This window comes from Vidua chalybeata, chromosome 4 (assembly GCF_026979565.1).
Source record: "Vidua chalybeata isolate OUT-0048 chromosome 4, bVidCha1 merged haplotype, whole genome shotgun sequence".
Taxonomy (NCBI): Eukaryota; Metazoa; Chordata; class Aves; order Passeriformes; family Viduidae; genus Vidua; species Vidua chalybeata.
In genome coordinates, this window is record NC_071533.1 from 14,589,760 (window position 1) to 14,600,802 (window position 11,043).

The 11,043-nt window shown below is 45.8% G+C and overlaps 1 protein-coding gene across 1 annotated transcript in view; it reads right to left on the reverse strand.

The window, feature by feature from the left end:
- Nucleotides 1–10,261, reverse strand: part of FGF2 (fibroblast growth factor 2) — a 19,683-nt gene extending 9,422 nt beyond the window's left edge. Inside the window, exon 1 of the mRNA XM_053939865.1 lies at nt 9,394–10,261. Within this exon, the coding sequence (XP_053795840.1) occupies nt 9,394–9,988 (595 nt within the window). The 5' untranslated portion in view covers nt 9,989–10,261. The remainder of the gene's footprint in view (nt 1–9,393) is intronic.
- Between the last annotated feature and the right edge of the window lie 782 nt (nt 10,262–11,043).

An 11,043-nucleotide genomic window follows, 5' to 3' on the forward strand; every position in this document is an offset into this window, starting at 1 on the left:
ACAATGGAAATTATTTCCCTATTCAGGTTCTCCACCTATTCTGATTTTTATCTTGACCTCAATTCCTTTAAGTACCCAGTTCTAAAATGCACCAATGACACTGGGAATCCTCCCCATGAAACACTGATTACCAAACACACAGCATTCTCTGGTGCTCCCTCTAAATTTCATATAAAAAACAGTAAAATCATAATACAGAACAATAATTTCAGAATAGTGTGACATCCAACACTTCTGGCACCAGTGTGACACTGCTCCTTGCCTGTTTGTCCATGTGTAAAATACGTACAGCCACACTTCTCCACTTCTCACAGCTTGCATAAGCTGGCTGATCAAACCTAGTCGAGCCCTTTAAAAGTAAAAATGTCATGCAAAAGTAAATCCAGAGTTTGTGAATTCTGCTTACAAAGCACGACTTGGGCATTTTGTGCTGCAGAAAAAAGTAAACAGCAATTGCTTCGCATTACGAAAGGATTTCGTACGCCAGAAACTCCAAGTCACCGTCATGTAAAACCCTTCTAAATGCATTCTGCCACACAGTTTGCTGACTCCTTGGCGTTGCAGATGAACTGCTGCATCTTTGGAAGTCAAGAGGGCAAAAGCAAACAGAAAAAATTCCTAACTTTACCAGAGAAGAACTTCATTCCTTGCTGGGTATGGGTAAAAAAGCTTAGTCTCCAAATTACCATTATTTTCACCCCACATTCTTGATTTAGAAAAATGTTCCAGGGTTTCCTTATCAAAAGAATAATGCATACCTGTTCACATGTAGGTTTTTTTAGGACTGTTCCCAGAAGGCTTTTCTTAGCAAGGGTAAGGTATCCCCTGCGTTGTTTTCATCTGCTTTCACTTTGTTTAGTATTGACTGAAGTAAATCGCAGAATAACCACTTTTGGGTGTTGAACTTCAGAGCAAAGCTGGTGCAATTGTTCAGCCAACACAGCCGTGTCAGAAGACACGTACAGAACTTGCAGAAATTCTGCTTTATGTTTACTGTGTGTTCACTCACCTCCTTGTAACTAGGACCTGTTTTTCATTTGCAGCAAAACAAACACATAAAACCAGGGCCAACCCAAGGAAAACACGGGAACAGCATTTCAAAAGACAGAGAAGGTAAAATGTTAATTTTTAGAAGGTATGTTGTAGTGTACCTTCTCCAGGTACAACTCACACAGATACTCAGTACTACACAGTATTTCAGGGCTATGACTGATGTCAGAGCAGTAACACATTAGATGAAAGAAAAAGGCTGCCAGAGCAGTGGTGAGACATTGCTGCCCCATAGGTTCAATAAGCCTCAGTGTCACAGTTGGAAAGAAAAAGCTGGATTTTAGGAATGCCAAAAAGAATAAGTAAATGGGATTTCAGAGAGTCTGGAACACAGTGGTGAAAAAGGAACTCTGTCAGGCACCCAGGATCCAGAGAGAGGGCACAGCAGACAGGAAGAAGGAACAGCCCCATACAATCCTGTGAATTGAGCTGCCTTTTACAGCTGATTGCTCTTAACCTGGCCAAAAGGTTGAGACAGTGACTATGCTGGGTTTGTACTTCCCTCATCTCCAGTACCAATGAAACTGATCATTGAGAATTTAATAAATACTTTTGCAAAAAGTAAAAAAAAAAAAAAAAAAAAATTAAAGCCATACACGTGCACACACAGTATAGCACTGGTGCCAGTCTACCTCCTTTATTCCAAGGACAGTGCAAATGCCACAATAAGCTCGAGGTCTTACTTCACTGTTCTATTTCATCCCCTTCCATCAAGCTGTGTAACCACCCTGTGCTGACCTTTAAATAAAGCATGCACAGGGGAACAGCACGAGCTGCAGTGAAGGACAAGAGCTGTCAATCACTGCTGACCCAGCACACTAATGAATCCCAGTCTTCACAAAAAGGCTCTAATTTGCTTTTGAATGCAGTCCTGCTTGAGTAAAGAGTTTTCTTTGTAAGAAATCAAATTCCTTAACTGAAAATAAAATACACAGTGCATATTTGGGTAATACTCCTCAATTTTATTCCAAGTACATTTGAACCATACTAAGAAGGGATGTGAGCACTTTCCTGAAAACAAAAGAGGGACCTTGGAATCTGCAGCTTGGAAGAACCTACTTGACTCCCTGCTGCTTCAGCCTGACCATTGCTACTGTCCATATCCTGGTTTAGATCTATGTGATGGTTTCAGTGTCCACACTGCCCCAGACATCTCCTGCAAGAGGGTGCTCCTGCAGTACACCAGCTACAAGCACTAGCCATTAAACTGCCTCACCTTACACCACATCAAAACAGCAACCAGACACCCCACTCCTAGTAGCATTTTCTCCTTATAAAATATCACACTGGCAATACTGACCCATGGGACTAGAGCCTGATCACTGGAAAACACCTTACTACTACTGGTACTTGCTCTAGCACAGGTGAGTGCTCTGGAGGAGGCTACTGCTTGAAGCTGTAAAGCAAGCAGAAGGTTGGGACTGAAATAAATAACACCTGGCAACATGAGCCAGTTCTGTGCACCTCTTCAGCTTTGAGGAATTCCTGCATTTCTAAGGGCATAAGCACTGTACATTTTTTCCTCTATTCTCCTGAATGAACAACATTACTGTCAGCAAAATACACAGTGAGTCTATAAACATCTCTAAAACCACAAAATGAATCCTTCCTATTTACATACTCCAGCAAATGCCCAGGAGCACGTTCAGCTGTTCATGCCAACTGCTCCATTACAGGTGGAGAAACCCAAGGAACTGAATCCACATACTGTTTCCCAGGAACTGCTCAGCCCAATAGGTCTGTACAGCAGGATTCCCCAAGTGACTTTTCCACAGAGGTGACAGCCCCTACATGGCCATTGGCAGCTGCTTCTCCACACTAACACGTGCTTCTGGTTTGGTATCCACCTCTGTTCCCACAGGTACCAGCAGGTCCCACGGAGTAACTGCACACAGCCACTCCACCTTGAAATGTAACACAGATGACTACTGCATAGACTCTGTTCATGCTTTTCAAGACATCCATCTGGGAAGATGCTGTATCCTGTCCTGCATTTTAACAGACAAGATGGTTCAGGACATGGCATCACAGGACAGGCAGTAACAATCAGCTGCCACTGGAGAAGGACACTCCATTCCACACTACCATTATTTCTAACCACCTCCCTCGCACCAGCTCTGGCACTTTTCTTGGCATCTCAGTGATGGATATGTGGTGAAGAATAAAAACTTCAAGATTTTTTTCCCCAGTATCTAGAAATGACAAGAAAAGATACCAAAAAATTTATGCTAGTCGCCAGAGGTGCTGCAAAACCTCCCCCAAGTGCAGATCCAGATGCTGTGGTAACTGCACACTTGAGTATGTTAAAGACATCCTTTAACAGAAGGTAACAGACAAACTCCCGAGCTCTGCAGCACATGAGCAGAATCTTACCACGTTGGCACTGCATATGGCCATGGAGCCTGGGCCCTACTTTGCTCTTTCCCAGTACCCTCAGCCTCCTTCTCCTGTGAATCACTCGGTCAATGTGGTTTCAAGCTCTGAAAGTCAAAGATGAGTGACAGGCTCACTAAGGGTCACTCCAGCAGCAGTGCACCATGACAGCTCCTGCAGGATGACCTCCACCCAACTGCACAGACATCATCTCATTTGTATTCTTGGCCAATCCTACTGAGCTCCAGTCAAAATCTAGCCCTACCCTGAACAAACAAAAAACGACAAAAGATAATAATCCTAAAATGCCACCAGCACTCCAGAGAGTCGCCCTTTGAGTATTTTTATTGACAAGTCTGGAGGCAACAGAAGAGGCAGACAGGCAAAACAGTTGACCCACATATTGTTATCAAACACTACTGAAAATGATGAAGGGTGAGAGAGCTGCTTTATTTTGAAACACATAGTCTTAAACTGGTTCTAACAAAATCAAAGGCTATTAATTCTCCATCAAGATTGAGACAGTATCTCATTACCAACTTTAAGGCTTCACAAATCATGCTATAAACCTTTCAGATACCACCTGGTACAGATATTCAGTTTACAGATGTCGTACACTTACGTATGTTCTTCAGCAACAGTAACTTGAGCATTCTCTGGGCTGCATTGGGTTTGATTTAGTTTTATTAGATAATTGCACTAAACACACTGTCACCAACAGTCAAAAGGACCATAAATTCCAGGGTTGTGAACCAGTTCAGCACAATCCATCACCTCTCAAGTATCCTGGAACAGATAGCCAGTGATCCCAAGGCAATGCTCCCAAGAATGCTAAAAACCATAATGATCAAATTATTATTTATTAGAACTGCCTGCCTTATCTGTAATCCGGGGGAGCTGGGGAAATTTTACAAAAACAAAGTGTCACTGAAAAGACTATGATTTAAAATTCAGGTTGAGTTACTAACATAATTTACTGTCCTGGCTTGTAAGATAAGCATATATTCTATTTGCCATCTGTTGGAGGTGGGGCAGGTATCTTCTGTTAAGTTGGGTAGTTTTCTTATCTCTTCCAACAACAATGTCTCCCTCCAGGGAGATATCTTCTGTTAATATGCCATTGAATGGCTCACTGCATGACTGATAAAGTTATATCATCCCATTGTGAGATGCTCTACCCAGAGGGAGGAGCCAAGCATCCCTACATGCATAAAATCAGCATTTTTTGGGACATCAACACAGCCTCTTCACTGGATTCCCAGAGGAACACCAGGCCCATCTACTCTATCACCAGACGTTCAGAGAAAACTACACCCTTCTACGGGATCATCGCTTCAGCAGCATTTCATCTACCACTCCAGGAGGAGCAGCCACCAGTTAACTGGACTATCACCAACACCCTGACCCCTCAGGGTGTCAGGTTTCTGACTCTATCTGTAGTTTTGTTTGCACTTATTACATTTTTTTGTTTTGTTTTGTTTTTTCCTAGTAAAGAACTGTTATTCCCATTCCCATATCTTTGCCTGAGAGCCTTTTTATTTTGAAATTGTGGTAATTTGGAGGGAGGGGATTTACCTTTTCCATTTCACGGGAGGCCCTTGCCTTCCTTCACAGACTCCTGTCTTTTCAAACCAAGACATTTACTTTCTGTAAAATGCTTTTGAATATGACCCCACTACAGATAAACCTTTTCTTAGAATCGGCTGCACAAATTTCAAGCATTTATGAACCAAATGAAAACCAACAGCAGCCAGTTGATCTCACAATATATTATCCTATTTGTCTTTTCCAGCTCTGGGAGTGTAGTGATGAACAGGAGTTGAATTATCGTTTTCCTGCAAACCAGACTATGTAAGTACCTAAAAGCGCTCCTGATTTCCTAAGTGTGACAATCTAAGGGCTAAATCCTGCCCTCTAGTGTACCTGTGGGTGGTGGTGCCCTTGGAACCTTCCCCACTTCCAAACTGGGCAGAAATCAGCTGGGAGGGACAGGACAGTTCACTGCCCTCTGGAGACATCTCGTGTTGCCTTGGTCCACCTTTGGAGTGTACCTACTACTGGATCACAGCTCTGGGGTGGGCAAGACTCACTAGGAACTGGGACAGAGGATTAGCAGACACAGTGAGAAATGAGAACATGCAGGAACATGGTGGTATTTCTATGATAAAAGCAGCAAAGGAAGCATATTCTCAACTTTTTTACACAGAGGATCTCTGCTACCTCATCCCCTAAAGCCAGCTACATCCAGAAGCCAAGAGGAATTTCCGTGCTATGCCACAAAGTACTTGGCAAAGCAGTTAAGGTCTGTGCAACAGATCAAAAGTAATGCCAAGAGTCTGTTTCCAAAAGGACATAGGTAGAAGCAATGTATTTGAATATTTGAACATTTGAACAGGTGCAGGATTTTTTTTTTAAACGAGTCACCTCTCAGTGGTAAGATTTGGAAAAGATCTTGCCCTGTCAACAGCTCCGGCCATGTCTGTGGGACACCAAAATGAGAAAGAAGATAATCCAAGTCCAAAACAATTTACACACCTATAAAAGCTAAACACCAGGTCCTCAACCTTCATACGGAAACAATTCCTGACATTTTCCTAACTTGAGGATCACCATGAGTTTTCTCTCATTGCATGATCAGTGATCAGATTTCCATCGTCTTCACTGAGCTGCTCTAACAGTCAGTCTGTACTTCAGCAGAGTCTTTCCAAAACATTTAGACCGTAACCATTTAAATGTTGTGAGAGAGACAAGTCAAAATCTTAATATTAACAACTATTTCCTGGACCAGTATTACCCTATTTTACATTTTCTTCAGATATTTATTGAAGAGGAGAGAGGTACTGAGCAGGAAGAAGGTATTTCCTACATCTGCAGGGTTGACTGAGCTCACACAGCTGAATCCTTTCCAAGTGAGAGGCTGGAGTCTTGTCACCTCATTAAGGAATGGACAAGAATGGCTCAGGATGTCCTGGATACTGTCTTCAGTTATGCTCATCATGAAACAAAGCTGCTTAAGAAATTATGGAAATACATAAATGCCAACCACTCCTCATTTAGGGAAACTCTGAAAGGAACCAGGTGTGCTACTAGACGTACATGTTCTAAATGTATGGATAAGTGTTCCCTTTCCATTCTCCAGGGTTTTCCCCCTCACCAGCACTGTAGCCGCTTTGAGGGAAACACCTCTGGAGAGTTTCTAAAAGCCTTTCCAAAAACATTGCGTCCTTTGTACAATTTCCAGGGCATAAATCAACAGTTGTTGATCAACAACAACAACCCAGCCATGTTTTTTGTTTTGCTTTAGACAACAAAACTCTCAGAAAGCGCCTTCTGTTTCTTGTTTGTCTGAAAGTACCTCTTCAAGGGAAAACACTCAGGACGGAGTCCCCAGAGTGTGTCCAAAGGGGCACTTCACTGGAGTCACAGCAGCACACACATCAGATGTGGCAATAATGGCCGTGGAAGACACCCTGTCCTGGGTTTCAACTGTGTGAATCATATGATCCCAATCCTCCAGCACACAGAACATCAACTTCCATTCTTAATTTAATTAATGACACAATTATGAATAAATGAAGGTGAGTGGGGTGAGTGTAAAACCATGCTATGGCATAAAGCAGATGTTTATTTCAAATAGAGGCGGAGGAGGGGAGCTAAAAAGGACATGAATCATGGAAATTGTTTATATTAAAACTTTGTTCTGAAACATAAGGAGGCAGTAACTTGCCTTCCAAAATTAGATCTTCCTTTAAAAGTAAGAAGGCTGATGTGCTACTAAAATGTTATTTTGTATAATTAATTCCTAAGAATAGCAGCAACCACAAGCATCTCTACTAACCAGCCTTTAATTATTTCTAAACCAAATTGTCCAGACATTGTATTCCTTTCTCAAAACCACCTTCCAAAACCTTTTGCTTAACTAAGGAAATCACCCTGAACTACTTGAGGTGTATATTTTCATTGCTAATTTCTTTTTTAAAGTCCTCTCACGTTGTCCAAGATTTATTGCCCTCTGCCACACCAGGAATACCACGAGATTTCACGGGGACTTCCACAGAGCAGCACTCACCAGGTCAGAGTTGAGCAGAGTTGCGTGGAATGACGTATTTACAGCAAGGATGCTAAGGATGTGAACCATGCAACGCCTCAGCAATGAGCCTCGCTGATGCTTCTGCTTCTCAGAACTAGGGTTCTTCCAGGAAAAGAAAAAAAAAGAAAGGAAGAAAAAGCAACAAGCCAAGAGCTTCCGATAATGAAAAAAGGAGAGAATTCACTACTAGGAAAAAATGAGATGTCAGTTGAAAATTTTGGTATTGATAAGGCTCAACAGGAAGAGAAAACACACATTCGATGGACTCAAGAATGAAAAACTAGTATTAGTTTTCCTGAGAGAATAACAAAAAAAGGCAGGAGGGAAGAAATTATTATGGGGTAGCTCTATGATGAAAAAGGCAGCAGTGATAAATACCACCTCCACTCAGGGCAGCCTGGCCCAGCCAGGTAATAAGCACACAACAACACACACCACTGCCTGCACTTTTCAAAAGCAAAGACAGGGAATGAGGCAAGAAACCCAACAGCCATGGCAATGTGTTGGACTCAGCTTCAGCCCTGTACATCCTCCACTCAACATCACCTCCCTTTACAGCACATTTCCATAGCTACTTCTAGGGTGAAGTGACATGTCTGATGAACTAATGAGATTTATCTCCTTTAAGGATTCCTGTTACAAGATTTCTTTGGAATTGTTGGGTAAAACTATTTGTTTTGCAAAAGGTGAATGTCCAAAGTGGAAAATAATATTAAGAATCTTTGGTCTGTCTCCTCACTTCCTTTTCCTCCTAGTCCCTGAGTTTAGCCCAGTCCCTGCATCCATCACTCAGAGCTCAGGTGCAAAGCAGATGGAGAATCCCAGTAAGGCATTTCACCTGCTCCTCATGCCAAGTGCCTGCAGGCAGGCCCTGCACACAGAGCACCGTAACAAATTCCCTCCAACCAGGAATCGCACTGGGACAATCTGACCCAGCAAGTCCCTGTACCTGTGCTGAAGGAAATGCCTCACAGGTGCATCAAAAACTCACCACTACATCCACAAAACCTCCATGCTGAATACTTCCAAAATATTCTGAGCTCTGAAAAAGGCAATTTGTGGGACAAAAAGCACAACAGCAGGTAACAGCAACCTGCCACATGCTCCCTGAAAGCCTGTGATCACTCAGTCCATGGGCTGTGTTCCCAGCCCATGAGCCTTTCTCTCCTTCAAAAGATCAGGTATTGGAGGGACAACCTCCTCCTGCTGCTGGTATCCATACATTTTATCTGTATTTAAATCACAATTAATTAAGTTAAAAAAAAAACCAAAAAAACAATGCAACATGTAACATTTTAAGCCAAAAAGGTGTTCTGACAGCAGTTTGCTATAAGCCCTGCTTCCTTGGCCAGATTTACCCCTCTGTTCCTAAGAGTACCTGTGTGCCAAAAGTGTTCCTACCCGCCCCGGGAAAAAGAACAGCCTCCTCTCTACCTTGATGCATCCAGTGCATTCACCGCCGCCGTGTAGAGCCGTCAAGTGCCACAAGACCCCTGAAAGGGCCACGCAAACGAACTCGAGACCCCTTCAAGCCCGTAACAAAACCTCTGTGCAACTGACAAACTCTGTACCCAGCAGGTTGAGCGTGGGGCCGCCAGCGAGGCTTTGCCCCGGGACATCTCGCGAGTGTCGGTGCAGGACCACCAGCTACGGGATGTGGGTCTGAATTAACTCGGTATGAATTAACTCCGTCTGCGTACTCGCGGTTATTCGCTCAGGAACATTCGGCACACTGACGGACGCTTTCCAAGCACGGCTCGCTGCCTCAGCTTCAGCAGGGCGGGACGGCCGAGGCGCGGCCCCTCTCGCAGCCCCGCTGCCCGGGCGAGGAGTCGCCCGCCCGCCCCGGTGCCGCCCGCGGTGGTCCCAGGACAACTCACTGTGCGGGTCGCTCTTCTCGCGGACGCCGTCCACCTTCCCGTCGGGGTTGATGCGCAGGAAGAAGCCGCCGTTCTTGCAGTACAGGCGCTTGGGGTCCTTGAAATGCCCCGGGGGAAAAGCGCCGCTGCCGCCGTCGTCGGGCAGCGTAGCGATGCCACCCGCCGCCGCCATCCGCCGGGCCCCGACGGCACCGCGCCGCGCCGGGCCCCCGCCGCCCCCCGCCGCCAGCGCCGGGCGGCCTCGGCCCCTGCCCCGGCCGTCCAGCCTCGCCTCGCCTCGCCTCGCAAGCCCCGAGCCCCGCCGAGCTCCCGACACGTCCCGTCCCGGCCGGTCCGCGGGAGCTGCGCAACGGTGCTGCTGGGTCGGGAAAGCGGGAAGCAAGACAGACGGCGGAGCCCAGCACGCCGGGGACAGACTCCCCGCCGGCACCGGGCTGCCCCTGCCACGCCCCGCCCCCGACCGCGCCGCGCCGGGGGCCGCTCCCTGCGCCGGCACAGCCGGGCCGGCCATCTCGGGGGACCGGCCAGGGGCGGCAGCAGGTCCCCGCGCCGAGGAACCCCGGCCTGGAGCGCGGGGCTCTGTCCGGCTGAGCATTGCTGCCGGCAACCCTGGAAACGGGATGCAGTGAACATCGGTCGGACATCTTTTCCTCTGGCCTTATAAAGAAAGTAACTGGAGAGTTATTTTAGATCAGAAGAAGTTGTGTGGCCTCTGCACCATACTAAATTGTTTAAATCACAATATGATGACACATATGTTTAAAATAAATCCGTGGTAACCGTTTTGTTCCATTGCATTCACCAGAAACCATTTCTCCCATCCAACAGGAGCAAAGTGATAGCAAAAGGCAACAGGTGAAAATTCTGGTACAGGCTTTCCCCCTCTAATAAAACAAATTATACAGAGTTTATAAAGTATAATGACCCATCAAATGCACTTTGTGCCTGAGTCTGACAACAAAACAGGATGAAAAGGTTTTTTCCCAAAACATGCTTTGTGCCCCTTATCTCCTGTTTAACAGCAGGCTGGCTGCTCATGCCTGGAGCTTGGGAAGCTCTCTGGTTTCAAAGGCAACACAAGCAGCCCTGGACAGTCCCAAGCGGGACTGCAAACACTGGGCTTTTCACAGAGCCAATGTGCAGCAACCCACGGGAACAAACCAATGCCAAGGCAGACACAGCATCCAGCTCACGCACTTGCAATATTCACTTTGCTAGCAAGTACGTCAAGGATATTTTGTTGCTGCTTAATTTCTCAGCTCTGAACTCTGGCAAGCCATAAATTTTAGTTCTTTACCAGAATCAGAGACAATTACGCTGCTTCCCACACCCTCATGATGAAGGGAGCAGGCAGAGCACGGCCCAGCCCAGGAACCCGTTCAGCCGTGTCAGCTGCTCCCCCTCAGTGCCACAGGCACAGTCCAGGGGCGGGCATCTGCTGCCAAATGGGCACTGCAGCCCTGCTGCTCCGTGAGCATCCCCCCTTCCCTAGGTTCCCCAGCTACCCATCCACTTCAAACACTCTATGCTACTTCTCATGGAAATCCCACGTTATCACTGTACCTGAAAGCTCTGGACAGTCACAGCCAACAGTGAAGACCCTCCTTGTTTCCTCTTGCTCCTCCCCTACAACAGAAGCTCCATGCAGGG